At 41.6% G+C, this 18,880-nt stretch overlaps 1 protein-coding gene across 7 annotated transcripts in view; it reads left to right on the top strand.

The window, feature by feature from the left end:
• FRY (FRY microtubule binding protein) overlaps positions 1 to 18,880 on the top strand; it is a 620,873-nt gene that overhangs the window by 253,178 nt on the left and 348,815 nt on the right. For 2 of the 7 annotated variants that reach the window (XM_066258900.1, XM_066258897.1), the window contains exon 1: positions 61 to 704. The exons of the other annotated variants lie outside the window; for them this stretch is intronic. In XM_066258900.1, the coding sequence (XP_066114997.1) occupies positions 635 to 704 (70 nt within the window). In that variant the 5' untranslated portion in view covers positions 61 to 634. Of the gene's footprint in view, positions 1 to 60; positions 705 to 18,880 lie in introns of those variants that run through there. 7 annotated transcript variants of the gene reach the window in all.

The raw sequence follows: 18,880 nt of genomic DNA, 5'->3' as shown, positions 1-18,880 counted from the left end.
TCCGCCCGTTGCGCGCGCGCGCGCGCGTGTCCGCGCACCGCGCACGGTTGCTCCCCCGGAGTGTTTCCGAGTGGAGCTGGGGGACCGCACACGCGGGGAAAGCCCTCCCACCGCTGTGTCAGGACCCGGTGCCGGGGGCCCAGGCCGAGGCTGCGGACAGGGGCAGAACAGTACTCCCAGCCGTCTCTGCCTGCGGTACCGGGAGAGCAGGGCCGGGCTGCGCACGCGGCCGAGGAGCTGGCCCAGGACCTCCGTCTCCGCGGCAGGTGGGGACTGCCTGGGCCTCACCTGGCGCGCGCGCGGCCTGTGGCCAGCGTGGCAGGCGCTTCTGCGATGGCAGCTCCGAAATAAAAGCGGCAGCCACCGATTCGGAGGGCTGCGGGGACAGCAGCACCCAGCAAGTCAAAAACAAGAGGCACATTCTGGACCTGGAGGAGGAGGAGCGCTGAGCATCCCTCGCCTGCTCCTTGCTCCTTTCCCAAGGACTCCCTGCCCTCCGGGAGGTGACTCTGCAGAGCTTTCCTCTGCGCTCTGACCCCTGCTGACATCACTAACCTGTGACTGGCATCTCTCCACCGTACCTGCTCCTCCTGCGGCTCCCAGGCCAGCCTGAGACCCTTTGTATGCCGCGGACATGGCTAGCCAGCAGGACTCCGGCTTCTTTGAGATCAGCATAAAATATTTACTGAAATCCTGGAGTAATAGTGAGTAACAGAAAATAACCTTTGTTTGCTTGTTTGTTTGCTTGCTGGCTGGATGTTGCATAGGGGTTGGAGAAATAAAAATCTCAACTGGATGTATATGCTTGTGAGACAAGGAAGTTGTTTTGCCTCCATCTGCTGTGAAAATCAAAATGTCAGTGGCTGAAGCAGCTCTCTCCAGGTGCAGAGGCTGCAGTGGAATGAGGGCAGGTTTTGTTTGATTACTGGTTCGGGTGAGATGGCCCTCTGAGCCTGGCAGAGCACCGGAGAGGGCTGCATTTCCTGCCTTGCTCTTGTTTGGTATTTATTTTATTTTTCAGGCTTTGTTTCAATTACTCTGTGAACTGTGGCTTAACCAGAAGGGGGTAGCAGGATTTCAGAGTACTTCCTAATTGTTTTATTAGGGTATTGTTTAAAGACAGAAAAGTACTTAACAGTACAAAACCTAAGATTCATCTTTTTTTTGTACACAGAGGCATTAACTAGTTTAATTTGATCTGTCCCTTCTCTGTGTGGATGATGCTCAGGATGTTATTCAATATCTGATTTTTTTAACAATCCTGATATTTGCTGTAGTCCAAATAATGTTCTTTTTGGAAATGTAAACAAGCAAGGTTCTGACCGTAATCATTTATTAGGATATCAGAATATTCTGACTTCTGAAGTTCCATCTCTGACCTACTTAAAGATTTTAGTAAGAAGGTTTTTTAAAAAGATGACCTCTATGGCTTCTTGAAATTGGAATCAAATGAAAATGAAGCCTTCAGGGGGCCAGTAGTGCCTTGTGTTTTCAGACAGTTTAAAAACAAAGTCTTCCGTGTTCCAACTGGAGCCTTTGGACTTGCTCTGGGTAAAAGCCTGGCAGGTATTATAGATCCTTAATTGTTTGGAATTTTAAAAAATTCTCCAAGAAAAATTTTGATGTTCTATTAGGTGCATGCTAATTAACTTACCTGTGAACAAAGAGCTAGCGATTAATTATCTCTTACACAAATGACCTGTGGCCAGGATTGTTCTGTAAACAGAACTTGGGCAGGAGAACCTGAGCCAGAACTGCTTTGAGAAAAGAGCCTGTCTCTTTAGCCTGAAGGTGGGCAGGGATGTGCATCTCTGGGTGATACTTGCAGAGACCTTTTTTTTTAATGATTGTTTTTGCACCACTTGTGTACTGTGGGGCTTGTTGGAAGCTGTTTTCTACAAGTGGGAAGCCATTTAGGAGCAATACTGTCACCCAAAGAGCATTCATTTATATGTTACAGCCATAGCTCATTTATTGTGCATGTAATCCTCCTGACTCCAGGATGAATCTTTGTTTCACCACCCTTTGATTAATAAAAAGAATTTGACATTCAGGGCTCTTTATGGAACAGTTTTCTAATCACTGGGAGGGCCTCCTATGTGTCTGACATCAGCCAGTCGTTTTCAATCATTTTGGGAGCTCTGAGGCCAGGTTTTTTTTCTTCCACCTATTTTTGTCATTGCTTTATTAAATAGAAAATTGGGCTCTGATGACACTGAGGCCAGCAGAACTTCTTTTAAAAATCTTTCCTCCCTTAACTATTTTTAAGGTACTCTAGTCTAGACAAAGTATATATTATCTTCACCCTTCCTAAGCCTTCCCCACTCCCTCCACACTCACATCAGAAAACTGTTCAAATTGACTGTTCGTTTCTATTTGGAGAGTATCTGGGACACAATTTTGAATTCATTCAACAAATATTTATTGAACACCTACTATGTGCCAGGCTATGGGGCTTCAACGGTGAATAACACAGATCCCTGCCCTACATCTTAATGTCTTCACTGCAGAAGGGGGAGCATGGTGTCTCTAGTGTTCTTTTGGGGTTGTGGATGTTGTCAGTCCTGTCTTGAAAGAGGAAGAGGAAATATACTTTATGCTTAGTCTCTAAGCTTGTTGCAACATTAACCTGCTTATAATTTAGCTCAGCTCCTGTTTTACAAATTTTCAGTAGCAAAGAGGTTTAGACTCCTCCGGTAACTTGGCTAGGAGGATGCACAGGAAGGAGGCTCTGGGCCCAGCATCCCAGCTGGAGAGGGGCCTGTGAGGAGAACCAGACCCCTAACTACAGGCTTATTTATAAAAGTGCAACAATTAAAAAGCAATACAATGAACTCTGTAACTATGGCTGGCTGTTTTGCAAGGTGGTTTTAAGAGGAAAGGTGATCCTATGAGCTTTTCCAAGATTTACTTTTTTTTTAAATGTCACATTGTGATGAAAAGGTAATTTTATGTATGTCTCTCTAAAGAATTAACAAGTCAGTTAGGTCCCTCATTGCCTGGTGAGGTGTGTTAGCTTTTCATTTCCTCTTTAGGATGACACCCTCTTGGCGTGCCCTCTCTGTCAGGCGGCCTTTTCATGGTATAGAGCTGGGGATTAAAACGGCCTTTGTAGACCTCAGAGCAGAGACTTCTTTACTCCTTTGGACACCAGTTCTGTTGCTCCTTTCCCGTTGTTGTCTAGGCCCTCACTAGCCATTTGGTGATTCTCCCAGCTATGGCCAGAGTCTTCAGTCTAACCTGGGATATTCCAGTGGTCACTTATTGGTTCTGACATGGAGCATCCTGGAGAGAATACTGCCAGCATTTTGAAGACTACACTACAGCTTCTCTTGCCCCAAGTCTTTGTGACCACCATTCAGGACCATCTCTAAACTTCTCATCCATCTCTCTCGTATTGTTTTCCTGCCCTCACCATCTTTATCCTGCTCACCCTCCTCTGCATGTCAGCACCTTCCTTGCCAGTCTGTGCCCACACACACGTTGGCCCGAGTCTGCACACACTCCCCTGGGACACACAGGTCGCAGGACCAAGTCAGCTTGTTTGAGGTCTCCATCCAGCTCCTGCACTTGTGTGGCCTTGGAGAGTTAACCACTCTGCTTCTGTGCTGTCATCTGTACAGCAAAGGCGAAGGTAATGAGTCACTCACAGGAGTAAAAGAGTAAGACATAAACCCTCAGCAAAATTCCTAGCACATTGATCTTATTTTAATATTTATTGACCATTTGCAGTAGACTCCAATGCTCCCTTCTCTTCCAAACCTACTGAAAATCAGACTTGGCCATATTTCCTCTTAGCACTGACATCCTCAGGGAATCATTCTGTGTGTCCTCAACTCTTCCCATACCCCTGGAGGAGGGAACCGCATGAATATAGGATGAAGTTTGTTGCTTGCTTTGGGCCATTTTTTTTTTCTAGATTTACCTTTTAACTTAATTCCTTTTTCTACCTCAGCTACTGCTAGAATATCCCTGCCCTCCCTAAAGTATACACCTTCCAGCAGCAAGGGTGGCTTGGGAATTTTCTCAGTGACAGAAAGTCACCCTGCCCTTCCGGGTGTGCTAGAGAAAAATCTTCCAGCCTATAGTCACACTGTAGTTCCTGGAAAGGAGGGCTTGTTGTGTCCTGATGGCTGCAGCTAGTGTGCAGGCCCTCTGGGCTATGAGAGCTCTGACCTTTGTCCTGGTGTTTCCCTCCACCCCTGACACGCAGAGAACATGGCCCAGTGACCAAGTTGCAGTGAGAACCCACTCAAGGTCTCACTCTCTCCAGAGCAGCCTGTCCTGCCCGCAGCATTTGGCTCCCCCCATGGATGGAAACTTGGGAATGTCTGTTAACTCTTTCAAGTAATGAGTTAATTAGCTTTATTGACAAACCTCCCTTTGCCTGTTTCAGAAGGAACTACTGTGTGTTGTAGAATATTTAATGTTGTTATAGAAAAACTTGCAGCAATTTTTAGAATTGACTGTGACATTTTTCATATATGGAGTTGTGAGTTAGGTCATGGTGTTAAAGACCATTTCTGTCCAACATAAAAGTGCGGGGTGGCATAGGGTTAGCTCCAGAGATGAAACACCCTGAGCAGGTGGGGATGGAGCACCTCCAACCATGGCAGGGCGGTGCTTAGGAATCCCAGCCATGTTACCCATGCATGCAAAGACACTCTGCGAAAGGTTCCGAAAGTATCTCAAGGTGTTAGTTTTAGCCTCTTTGTAGAGTTGGTTTAAATAAATAGAAAACTAATTTCATTTCAACCAAGTTGCCTAAATCCGATGGTGTAGTTCTTGTCTCAGTTCTGTCAACAGGAGCAGGCGCCCGGCGCTGGGCCAGGCACTCAGAGTGTCACTCCAGTATGCTGCAGCCATAGTCTTTTCTGCTGAAGTTGTTCATGGTCCTGATGAGACATGGACCTCCACTCCTGGGTTTATTATGGAGATGAATCAGAGGGGATGTTGTTTGATTTTCTGGTTGGTTGTTTGGCTGTTTAAACATATAAACACCTCTACAATAACATTCTGCCACACTGGTTGTGGACCCACTCTGTGTCAGATTTATGCCTGGTAATTTATATGTAGGCCAGGCACATCGTTATCTGTACAAACTAGGACACTTTTGAAAGTGCAAGTTATTCGGCATGACCCGCGACAGCCCTGGTCAAAGGAGGATGGAAGGGCCCTCTGTTTATCACTTTCACTCTTTCCAATAACTCTGCAAGGTTATGTGTCATCCACATTTTGCTGGTAAACAAGTAAAAATGAAAGTTGAGAAATGATTTGCTCAGAGATGTGCCAAAAACCCAATGACAGAGTTGATAATCTTATTTTTTTAATCACCCAGAAGATGACCAAAGGATCAAGAATACTTTGGAGAACTTAGTGCTTGATGGGGACTTTCATTGTTTGTTTGTTTTTTTAATTTTTATTTATTTATTTATTTTTTTACAGAGACAGAGAGTGAGTCAGACAGACAGGAACGGAGAGAGATGAGAAGCATCAATCATTAGTTTTTCATTGCACGTTGCAACACCTTAGTTGTTCATTGATTGCTTTCTCATATATGCCTTGACTGCGGGCCTTCAGCAGACCGAGTAACCCCTTGCTGGAGCCAGCGACCTTGGATTCAAGCTGGTGGGCTTTTCCTCAAACCATATGAGCCTGCACTCAAGCTGGCAACCTCGGGGTCTTGAACCCGGGTCCTCTGCATCCCAGTCCGATGCTCTATCCAGTGCGCCACTGCCTGGTCAGGCGGGACTTTCATTCTTATTGTCTAAGAATTGCCCTGCTAATTCTTAGCTTCCTCCCTCCTTAAGCACCCTTCATGGGCTCTCTCCTTCCATCTTGCCCCCTCCCCCCAAGAACCAGTGCTAGAAACTACCATCCCTTCAGCACAGACCTGTCTTAAGGTCCTAAGCATTGACAAGTCTTCACCATCATTATTACAAATAACACACTGGCAGTTCTGCACACTGTGGTCATTGGATGTCACACATGCACACAGACAGACAGACACACAAAAGGATTATAGTAAAAAAGATATATTTCTTCTGTTAAGAGTGTTTTATGTTGATTTCACCTATCTTTAGTCCTTGTTGGTGATGTCACCAAGCAGTGTGCAAAAGTAGGCAAAAACCTCAAAATTGATTCATTTTGTGCCTCCAGTGTGGAGATCTTTATGGTGGTGGAGACCAAATCTATCCAGTAATACAAGACATATGAATTAAGATAGATTTCCATTATCACTGGAAATATTCCCTGGTTCTCACAGTTAAAGAGAATTAGGGTTTTGCTACTGTTTCCTAAAAGAATACAGCCTATCAGAGAAACCTCAGCAAGAAGCAGACAATTCTAGAAGAAGTGAAGACCATTAATACATTTTTATTTACTGGAGCCATTTAAATGATGAATTTGCTGTATCAACTGATACAACATAGAGATGGTCTCTTTTTTTTTTAATAATTTTATTTTTTTAATGGGGTGACATCAATAAATCAGGATACATATATTCAAAGATAACAAGTCCAGGTTATCTTGTTGTTCAATTATGTTGCATACCCATCACCCAAAGTCAGATTGTCCTCTGTCACCTTCTATCTTGTTTTCTTTGTGCCCCTCCTCCTCCCCCTTCCCCCCCCCCCCCGTAACCACCACACTCTTATCAATGTCTCTTAGTTTCACTTTTATGTCCCACCTACGTATGGAATAATGCAGTTCTTGTTTTTTTCTGATTTACTTATTTCGCTTCGTATCATGTTATCAAGCTCCCACCATTTTGCTGTAAATGTTCCGATGTCAAGATGGTCTCTTTATTTAAAAGACATCTGATCCAAAACATTTTAATACCGATGACTCATTTATGCACTTTTTTAGGTACGGTTTAAGGAGCAGAATGGTTTACATAGGTCCTGATTTCATCTTATTAGTAATTTTATATTTTTGTGCTTATGTGATATTCAGAATGAGCTGGGTGCATCAGGTAGTTTGGGCTAATGAGAAGTGACATTTGACTGTGTTGGGGCTGTTCTGTCGATTGACAGCCCCATATAAAGCTTTTTGTGCAGGTTTTGGCTAAGACTAAATCTTAAAATTTATTTAGTGTTCACTGTCTTCAGACACATTACCTCATATGCTGAATGAGATGTAAAGATTTTCTGGATTGTACCCTAACATTCGTACTCAAGCATTTCCTTAGTCCTCTTTTTGAAACCCTTATATCTTTCTGAATTTCTACAATGTGGTGCCTCCGGGGAGTCAGCAGTATTTGCACAGCACTGCAGTGCAGAGGGGTCAGCAGGCAGGCACCCGCCTCCTGGAAAGCAGAGTGGCATTTATGAAAAAGATAGTTCACCACTTTATCTCATTTCTTTTCCTTACGAACTTTTCTTATTTGACAGATCCCACTCAGCAGACTCCTGGAAATATTGCTCCACTGTAGAACTGCTGGCTGCACAAAGAAGAGAATGCTGTCTCTTTGTGCTGAAAAATTGTGGCTCCCAGTGACACAACTGGGAAGAGCAATGATGGGAATAGCCTTTTCCATAAGAACCTCTTTGCTCACATCTCCGTGCTGGTTTATACTAAAAAAAGCCCTTACTATCTCAATTTCAGCTTTTCTTGGTTATTGCTCCAAAATGCCTTGGTACCCAACAGTGTCAGAGAAGCAAGGCCAACCCTGTTCAGTATGTCTTTACTGAGCATCTACTGTGCAGTAATGCGACTCAGTGCTTTGGGAGCATCCTAGCTGAATGAGACCCCTGCTCCTGTGCTCAAGGGTCTCTGGGCTTCCCTTCCTTCCTTGTTAGTGCCAAAACTAAGGAAAATTAACATGAAGTGCCCAGGGCTTAGGGAACCCCAGGGATAGGAGCTAGCATTATTTCAGATGCAGTGTGTGCCCTAGAGAATTTTATTTGGGGTGATGTGTTTGATAGATTCTGTTGATTTTTGACTTTGTGGATTTATGCTTTTCCTGTATCAGAAAGCTAATGGAAGCCTGCCGTTTGCAGGTCAAGTCCTGTAAGAACATTTTAGAATAGTCTTCTTAGCAGGATGGCTGATGGAGAAGAGTAAATGAAAATTATTTACCCTACCTGACCTGTGGTGGCGCAGTGGATGAAACATCGACCTGGAACGCTGTAGTCGCTGGTTTGAAACCCTGGGCTTGTCCAGTCAAGGCACAGATGGGAGTTGATGCTGCCTGCTCCTCCTCCCTTCTCTCTCTTTCTTCTCTCTCATTTTCTTTCTCTCCCCCCCCCCTCTAAAAATAAATAAATAAATAATAAAATATAAAAATAAGTAAATAAATAAATAGATATTGAATAGATAAATAAGTAAATCATGTCTGGTCTCAGGAAGGAGAAATAACTGTAGTCCTCCCTAGGACCAGAATTTAAAAAAAGAAAGAAAAAGAGAGAAGGGAAGAGAGAAGAGAAGAGAGAAGAAGAAAGGAAAAGAAAAAAGAAAGAAACTACTTACTCTGCACACTTGACCCAACATCAGGTTTGGGGCAGCAAGCATTTCAAACAGGCATTCTTTACAGAAGATGGGAAGAAGAGTTGCCATGTTTCTTGGAATTTTGACCTGGGACTAATTTAAAGTCAGTTGTTCATTTTAAGTGGTCCCCTCACTCTTTATAACATTTATGGGATTGAAGGGAAGGATGTTTGTTTGTGTGATCATATATTTCTGTAAGTTAAGTTTAGTCATATATCTCACCTATATTTTTATAGATACTTTTCTTCTCTTCTGTAGAATATACAAATATAAGCATTTATGTTAGTCACTGAAAACTCCAGATGCTGAGCAGTGAAAGTTTATATTCTGCCAGCATATCAAACTCTGTAATTAGCCTGATTTTGGTTTAATTCCTTCCTACTGTTTAGGCATTTAATGAGCTGCAGATGGAAATTTAAGCCAAAGCCATAAAATTTCAGATAATACTTTTTATGCTGCTGTAAGAATTTGTTGTCATGTCAATTTAAGGGAGTTGATATCTTTTTGAAAAGGCATTCAGACCCACGTTAAGTTGATAAAATATCTACTCTAATTTGATATACAGTTCTGACTGCCTCCGCTGTTTCAGTCAACTCCAAAGTGCAGAGTTGCTTAGCAGTCAAAGATGGCTTTGAAATTTCTAGGACTTGTCAGCCAATGCTACAAGCACAACGACATTGTGGAAATATAAAATTAAATTGGTATTAAAGATTTCTTCTTAAGGTTAAGAACATTAACTGACTTCTTTGAGTTTAGCCTTAAATAGGTAAATATGTATTTTGGCAGCCATGGAATGGAAGGAGTATATTATAATAGCCAAGATTTGGAGGCATCCCAAGTGCCCATCAGTAGATGAGTGGATAAAAAAGTTGTGGTCATTTACACAATGGAATACTACTTGATCGTAAAAAAAAAAGAAAGGAAAAGAAAAAAGGAAATCTTACCTTTTGCGACAGCATGGATGGACCCGGAGAGCATTATGTTAAGTGAAATAAGCCAGAGAAAGACAAATAGTACCCCATGACCTAATTTAGATGTGGAATCTACTGAACAAAATACACTGATGACTTAAACATAAACAGAGGCATGGATACATGGAACAGATTAACAGCTGTCAGAAGGGAGGGGGTGAAGGTCTGGGTGGAAAAGGTGAAGGGATTGAGCAAAGAAACAATGTATATATAACACACAGACACAGACAAGAGTGTGGTGATAGCCAGAGAGAAAGGGGTGTGGAGAGCAGGTGCTGGTGAGGGGAAGGAGGATGGAAAGAGATTTTGCTTGGGGTAAAGGGCACACATGAGGTGTACAGATGATGTTTTGTTGAGTTGTACACTTGCAATGTGTATGGTTTTGTGAACCATAAAATAACTCAATAAAAAATAAATTAGAATTAAAAAAAGGAAAGTATTAAATGAACTAGGGCAATATTTTGGTAATATTCCATTTGAACCGTATAGGTATTTATGTAGGAAGTATACAACAAATCAAAAAGGCTCTTCAGTTGTACAAATACAACATCAGACTTTTCTTCCCTGTTTTTATTTCTTTTGTTATTTTGCTGTGTGTACCCTTGTTTATGTCCTTCCCTCAGGTCTCCAGAGAAAAGGAACAAAGCTGACACTTTGTCTCTAGTGGACTTATGTGAGGGGTTTTCAATACCTTTACTGAAAAATGGGTTCTAGATAAACAGCATAATGTTTGTTGTTTTCCCACACCATTAAAGCCTACTGAAGGAAGTAGGGTACATTACTGAACTTGACTGATAAGTAGAGACTGGACCTGTGACTTTCTTAGGTGGATCAGTTTCTTGCACTAGCTCGGTTTTCAGTATTGTGAATATGAAAAACTTGTCACACTACACAGCCTATCAGGGTTCCCCCCCCCCCCCACAGTAGAGTGACTGTGTATCTAACTTTGTGAAAGTGAACAGGTTTGTCTTTTGATCTGAAGAAAGGCTTTGGTTTCTGCATGGGGAGATATGTTGTTTATGGAAATTCCTGGCATTCTGGAGGTTTTTATACCACATGATCATACCGGCAAAGGATAATCTCCTAGGTTTGGGTAGATTTGTTTCAGTTCAGCCATGTTGAAATAAAAAAGAGACTAAGGATGCAAGATGCTATTTAAAAATCTGTCCGAAACATTGGTGATACCATTCACCTTTACTGAATGCCTGCAGTGTTATTAACACCTGTGACAGGTTTAAACAGTTTTAAAACTATAATAAGAGTTGCTCTAGGTAAATGGATTGCCTGTGACTTTAGCAAATTATAGGCACCTACTTTAAAACTTACAAGTTAGAGCACCAATTAAGAAGACAAATTAGTTTTAAAAAAAAAAAAAAACTCTACTTTTTAAGTTTGAGCTTTCGAAAGCTGCATTTTAAATTAATCTCCCCTAAAAATGAGGATTTGTAGTTGCATGACAAGGGGCCTTAGCTGTCATGTCACTTGTACTGTGTCAGCCCCAGTATACTCTTCTGTTTCCCCCTTGGGGAGTGGAGAGCAGCCTAGTGCCGGGCCAGCCACACCAAGTGTCCTGTTTCATATCCCACCTTTGATGGTGGCCCAGGGCCTGTTCTCATCTTTTCTTCCAAGGGAAGAGGGCAAGGCAACCTGTCCTCTTTCTGTTTTATTTGACTGAATCCAATTGCAAGAAAATAGGAAAATAAGGGACATTTTAGTCTTGTTTTGTGATTTCACATTGCATTTGCTAGCAACCCCAGTTATTGTCGCCCTGGCAAAGCTGATCCTCGCCTGTGCCGACGGAGACGCCAACATTGAAGGGCTCTGAAAACCTGGCTCATTTTCAACTGAAGAAAAAAAACACAAACCTTTTTTAACTAACAATTTTAAATCTTTGAACTTTAATAAAGGTCAAAATTATGAATGAGAGAATGAAGATTCTATCACATTTTAAATATCCAAAAATCTGTTTACCTTAGCTTCTGTTTTGTTAACCATTTTATTAGCCATTTCAATGCAAAGGTATTTGAAGACAAATTATTGTCTTTTGCAATTCTTCAACTGCTTTACTTTAAACACACACACACACACACACACACACACACACACACACACACTGAATAGGATTCTGAAGATCAGTGACTTTCATTTCTACCCAAATTTCTCTCAACACTAATCACAATATATTTATACTAACATACATGCCGTTCACAGATAGAATGGTGTGGTTAATATTTAGAAGTAATTTTTGCCATCTAGTAATTTAAAATGTGTGTTATTTTAGGATGATTTTGTCATAAATAACCAAATGACTTTATAATGGCTGAAATAATAAATACTTTTAAAGAGCTTGTCTACCTCACAGCCTGGGTTGGGAGGTTTCAGATGGGTTTAAAAGCTCAAGGACCCAGACACTCCTGTTCAGACTTGTTACTACATGATCAGAAGATGGTCACCTCAGCTGTAAACTTCTTTGCTTTACCTAAGAGTCAGGAAGGAAGGAGGCCCAGGGCAAAGCTTTCTTCTGGAAAGAAGAAGGGTTGGCCAAACATCCTGGCAAAATTCCTCTTGTATTCCTCTGATTGGAATTGAGTCACGTACCAATCACTGGCCAGGTTGACTGGGATTACCCTGTTGGCTTAGAGCAGTGGTCGGCAAACTCATTAGTCAACAGCGCCAAATATCAACATGCAACGATTGAAATTTCTTTTGAGAGCCAAACTTTTTAAACTTAAACTATATAGAGTAGGTACATTGTTATTAACTTAATTAGGGTACTCCTAAGCTGGCCACACTCAAGAGGCCAAAGGGCCAAAGAGCTGCATGTGGCTTGCGGGCCGCGGTTTGCTGACCACTGGCTTAGAGGAATCATTGTACTTGCCCAGGCACTGGCATGGGGGCACCTTCTGTAGGACAAAGACTTCTACCTGCTACTTGAACAAGAAAAGGATTCTTTTACCTAAGGAGAAGAGACAGCTTTGTAAGTGTCAGAGCCAGAAATCAAACCTAGATTCTAGGATAAATGCCAAACTATGCTACCTGTCATCATTATTCGCAGGATAAAGATATTGATTGACAATAAGTGAAACTGATGAACCTCAAGTCAGAGCAGAAGTTTATTGGTTTGTTGAAATCTGTCATTATATTAAAATGAACAAAACAGTATTTATTTGTTTGAATGCCATTAACAGTAGTAGATGAAATATCCATTATAATTGTGTAATAAATCAAAGACTAAAAATAAAATCTTACTTTCATCATACCAAATAAAAAAGTGACAAAATGTTTTTCTGTTTTCAGATATTTATGTTTATGTAGAAATGTCAATATTTTTTAGTGAGGCTTAGATTTCAATCATATGGTTCACATGTATCTATTAATTTGAAAGAACTTTATCAGTGACTATTTTACTCATCCATGGCCCCCTTAAGCAAGGCGTTACAATGGTCTAGGAAGGACAGGTAGCACTGCTTTTCAGCTACTGTACTAAGCACAATCTCATTTCAACTTTGTCCGACCCTATTGAGGGAAATGAATTTCACGAATGAGAAACCAAAGGCGGGCTTCCCCAGGGAAGTGTTTCAGTACGGGCTGGTGCCCAGCTTCAGCTTTGCTTCTGGCTCCAGGGCCTCTGCTCCCACTGGTGGCGTAGCAGGAGCCCTCCTCGCCCCCTCTGTGTTCACTCTCCCCACCCCAGAGTGGCTGGTAGAGGCAGGTGCTCAATTTCTCAGCTCTCAGTGCTTTACAACTGCAATTCAGTTGCTGGGGGAACTCCTAAAAATTAGTTTTCTTCCTGAAACAGGAAAAAGGCATCCTTGGCTGTGCCAGTTGACATGCAGCTTTCAGCCTTTAGATACTGTTTGTGTTGAGGGCAGAAAAATCATTTTAATTCTAATCTCCTGAGATGACTTTAAGCTGAACACAGGCCAAGTTGCTGCTCTTAGGATAGCAACTAGTGAAAGATACCTACATAAATTAGTAATTTTAGTAATTACAACAAAATATGACCAGTAGACAACCCCATGAAAGATGAATTATATATGTGAGTCAGAGTGGCCATTGTTTTTACATAATCTCACACAACTTTCCTGAGGCCAGACTTTCCCTGTTATTTCCCTGTGTTGCTGATAGGCATCTCCAAGAGCTGAATCTCTTCTTCCCACCCATGTGAAGTGGTGACTTCATCTCTCTTCGTCATGTCTCTCACTGTGCTCAGCTTCCTTATCCTAAATGCTAGATTTCACTGTCAGACAAGAAACTAGGTCCACTTCAACTTTCTCTGTTGTTCACCCACAACATTGCTAACTGTGTCATGCTTTCCTTTCCCACGTGTGGGTCTTGGTCACCATCACTTCTGCCACGGCCTGATTCCAGGTTTTCATCACCTCCCAGCTGGAGTAGTCAAAGCTCTTCCTTGCTGGCCTCTCTGCTGCCACCACCTTCCAGGACAGTCTGTCCCTGACCACAGCCTTGAGCACGATCTCCACCTTTGCTCTTGTGATTGTGTGTTGGCACTGAGAGTGGTTTTTCCTACACTGGATCTATAACAAGTGCTTTTGATGCTGATGGTCACAAACATGTTGAATAATTAAGATACCATTATGAACAGAAAGTCATCTTCTGAATTCATTTTATTGACCCTGTGTAGCCAAACCATTTGTGTTGGTAGGTTTGAGAGTTCTGCAGAATGCAGAAATGAACGCAGTCCCTGACCCACAGTCTGGAATCATGGTCATGACCAGGGGTGGTGTGGGCATATTATTGTTGTACTAGAGATGTACTTGAAGGTAAAGGAGTATCATATGCTATTGTGTGCTTTTTCGTGCTGCTGAGATGTAAGGAGCCTGGATGGACCTGATGCAGGAATTAAGAAAAAGTTTTGCCTAAAGTTAAGTCAAAGACTGAGAGGTAAGTATAATTATCTGATTAAAACACATGAGCTTAGGCAGAGAATCTAACTAGTAAAGAAGTATACACACTTTAGTGAAGAAAGGCGCACTCAATGATTCTCACGTGTCCCTTATACACAAAATAAGTCATCAAACTAGCCCAGTGAGCTCACTCACTATCATATTGTTTTGCCAACAAGGTCTTTGTTATAGGGGTGACTAAGAGACTGTGATTTCTTGGGCCAGGAGAATAGAAATGCTCTTCGGGCCCTGGGAAAAGGAGATCAATTGTTGATACTGTTCCTAGACCATCCCTCCCCTTTTCAACCTGCATCTGATTGGGTCTGTTTTATACTGAAAGATGATGACTTGTCTGCTTTCTTTAGTTTTCATGAAGTTTCTGTGTTGACCCACCTGATGGAAAGAGGGTTAGAATGTTCTTTATAGACAGTGTTAGGTTAATGACAGAGACATAGCCATGCCTCGCAGTGCTGGGTCTGGCAAGTCATATGTGCTCAGAGCTTCAGTCCAGGTCTCTGTCTTCTCCACTTCAAGTGGAAACTTAATTACGTCTGCAAAAGTGAACCAGGAAAATCATCCCATTTGGGTTATTTGCTTTTATTTTTCTTGACGGAGACAGAAGTGAATCCCACTCTTTACTGAGCCCTGCTGCAGTGGGAAGTGGTGCAACACTGGTCAGGGCCCAAGGAAGAGACTAATAGTGCAAACCTTGTTCTCCGCTGTTCCCTGTGAGGAGAGGGTCAGTTCCCATGCTGGGGGACAGCACACCTCTGGTTCTTGGATTTGGATCCTTCTCCACATGGAGGAGCCATGATGTTTTGCTTTGCTGTTGTCTTTTTTAATTCTTATACTTTTTGACCACTGAAGTAATTTACTTTCATTACAGTACATACTATGGGAAGAGTTTATTTGGGCGTGTGTGATTTACTTTTTCCATGTGATTTGGGATAGTTATGAACATGTGCTTTGTTTCAGCAACTTACTTTCTATGTAACCTTGAGCAGAGTACTTAAACTGATTCTGTAAGAAAGTATCAATATATATCTTTATAAATAAATAATGTGTATGTGTTTACGTGTATGTACCTACCCATAGATCCATGACAACTAGTTAATGTTTATGAAATGTACAGTATACAGCCTCACTCTAGCAATTGCTTAATGAGTGGTAGCCACTATTATTAATTTATCTATTTAATGCTTTTCTAAATTCCTCTATGAGCTAATGGTATTATCATGCCTACCCATTACCAAGACAATGTGACCAGGAATGGAAGAATCCTGGAGTCTCTGTGATATTATTGTCACAGAGCTTGGCGATTTTATCTTTACCACTCCCTATTGTCTTTACCACTCCCTATCGTGGACATTTTGGTCAAGAGGTATGTTTCTGGAACTTCAGAAAGTAAACCATTAGAAGATATCCCAGGTCCAATACCTTTCTCTCACATTCACAGTTTGTAGAGTGACGGATAACAGAGCTACCCAAGAAGATATGCTACTGTGGTAACATTTCCAGCAGGTGTCACATGAATTAAACATGAAGCATGTGTTTTTTGAACCTGAGTCTAACTCCTCTCCCAAGTATGAGTTCAAGTGTCACCTTTAGGATGCAGTGTTCTCTGACTGCCCATTTCCCCTATTCTGTCTACATACTTCCACTGTCACAACAGCAACATTGTTGTGAAGTGCACTTGGCCAGTATAAGTCCCTCCTGGGCTAGCATTCAAGGTCTGTTCTTTTTTTACTCCCCAGCACACATCACAGTACAGGACATACTGGCTCTTGTGAATTCACTTTTAAATGTTGATGGAGTGAATAAAATTATCTGGATGGGTGTGGCAGCTTTATGGCCAAACTTAACCTGCATTTATCCTGTCGGTGGATAACCCCCCAGCAAACAATAGCAATGTGTTGTATTTTGGGTTTTTTTCTGTCTTTTACTCCAAGCAGTAACACAACATCTAATCTTGTGATAAATCTCCTTTCATTCTGTGACTCTCACCTGTTTTCTTTGAGTGGATTTCACAAGTTAAATTTCACCGTTGTGCTCACCGAACCCTGGGAAGATGTGTCCAGGAAACTCAAATGAAGTTAGGGGGAAATAATTTTTTATTTATATAATGATCAGCCAACTTGAGAGAATGTTTCTGTGATGGAGTTTTTTGTTTGTTTGTGTTTTATTTTTAATCAGTGTCAGACTGCTCTCTGTAAAATTTTTAACTTATTTCTGCATTTATCTAAATGTCATTTAAATTACCTGGATCTAATTAACTTTACTTTTAAGTCATCCAACCACTTTTACCAAATAGGAAGAAAATCATTCTCAGTGAAATTACTGAGTTAATTTAATTCTTTACTGATCAAGGTCTTTTTCCATGTGCAGGATGCTGCTGTTTTATATTTGGAGAAACTAACATGTTGCCTTCCTAGAACAAAAGTTCTGAACCCAAAGATTTTATCATGATGGTTAAGGTGGATGTACTCAGTGTCAACCCAAACTGGACACACCTGAATTGGCTTCAGGACATCCTGAGAATGAATCAATAGCACCAACCCCCTTCCCTTCTTATAAATTACTAGATGCCTACTAGTGTAGGGCACCGAGGTGAGTAGAGAACATTTTGAGTCCGTGGGCTTAGCTCCCACCTTCTGTGTTGTTCCACCAATAACGGCCTGCTTTGCTGAGCGGGAGACACAGGGCAGTTACAGGGGACAAAACTGCTTATTAAATACATGTTCTGCTTGCACCGGGCATTGTGCTTGGAATTAGGGCCATTGCCACCCAGAGGAGGAAGTGCATCACCATGGGAGGGAAGAGGCTGAGGTAAAGGTTCCCAGAGGCTGTGACATTTGAACTCAAGGAGTACTACAGACCAGAGGGGAGAGGGCAGAAGGCAAAGCATTAGTAAATCTAGGGGTGTGTGAAAATGACAGGTTCAGGGAGAGACAGCTGGATCCCAGGGTCCCAGAAGGAGAGTTACAGATGGCATGCACAGACAAGTTGGGTCAGATTGTAGGGAGCACTGAAGGACCTGCTGAAGGGTCCAGGCTTTCTCCTGAGAGCGTCAGGCAGGCCCCTTGGGCTTTTAAGCAAGGAGCCACATGATCAGCTCTCACCTGATTCTGGGAGTCTTGCTGAAAATGGAGGTAGTGAGAATCATTGAAATGATAAACCAACTAAGAGATAAGAAGGACTCAAAGTAAGGCCAGAATACAGGTATTAGAGAAGAGGGAACAGGTTTAAGCATATTGTCTGAGATAGAATTTCCAGGATTTTGTTATCTTCCCTAAATCCAACCTGTCCTTTAATGCTTGATAAAAAAAAACCACATGTGGTTATTTAGCTCATGTGAGATGCTTCAAAGGAGCGAGACAGAGCCTAAGGAATAGTGTTTTGAAACTATATGTTGAATAGAAACTGTGCTCTTTAAACAAGATATTTGTGTTGAGGTTAAAAGGTGATGTTAGAGTGTTCTCTTGACAATACTCAGAGATTTTATTGCAGCAGAATAATGTAGAGGCTTTTACTGCTGCTGTGTAGAGACTCTGGTGAATTTGTTCCATGCTTATTCCCAGGTTATAGAGTCACAGAGGTTTTGTTTTGTTTCATTTTTCTATAAAATATAAATTTTAGATGACCAGATGATCTTGAATCATTAAAATGTACAAATAAATGTCCAGTGGATATTGCCTAGCCTGCTGGAATACTTTGGAATCATATTCAATTCATCTATGTTGTCTAACCAATTTTTACATATGGAATTCTTCCAGAAACACATAGTATAATTTTCACAGAAAACAGATGGATCATGAAACATCTGAAAGATACCACTTTCTAAAAAAATGGGTCCAAAGTGATCTCTGTTAGCTGCTTTCTATTGTATTCACAGCCATCCATGGTTTTGTCTTGCTATGACAGACAGGCATTTTACTTTTCTTTCTACCTTCCAGGGAGAGTCGTGTTCATTCCGGCTGTGTACACATGCACAAACCCCTCTGGGAGGACATTTCTCTTAGTCTTAGGTGCTAGACAGTGACATGTTTTTTAAGTTTTTATGCCAATTCAAACTCCATGCCATTAGGCTGCTTGAATCAGAATCTCCCAGTGCCTCCTTTCTGCCCTTCAGAGCTGCCAGGGCTTGGCAGAAACTACTCCACATGCCACCAAATGTTCTGCTAACAGTGAATAGTAATAGCAGATGAAATGTCATCACATAAGAAAGTAAGGCAGACTCACCTAACTTGTCAAAATAGAGCAACAGGTTGTAAACCGTACACCGGTACTGTGCTGTACATTCTCAGTTCTCTGGATGAATATTGCAAAATGAAGGAATTTAAGATTATTATATTCTGTACATATATATATATAGTATTTCAGGAAGACATGTCATCATGTGGACAAACTAAAAAAATAACTAACTGAGGGTTATTCAAGTGGATGAACTTATAGAAATAGAATTGAGACTAGAGATAACTCAAATTGAAAGATTATGCAGTAAGAAAACTTTATCCA

Source organism: Saccopteryx bilineata, chromosome 2 (genome assembly GCF_036850765.1).
Source record: "Saccopteryx bilineata isolate mSacBil1 chromosome 2, mSacBil1_pri_phased_curated, whole genome shotgun sequence".
NCBI classification, from domain to species: domain Eukaryota; kingdom Metazoa; phylum Chordata; class Mammalia; order Chiroptera; family Emballonuridae; genus Saccopteryx; species Saccopteryx bilineata.
Note: the sequence above shows the minus strand (reverse complement) of the source record. Positions and strands in the feature narration are given on the sequence as shown.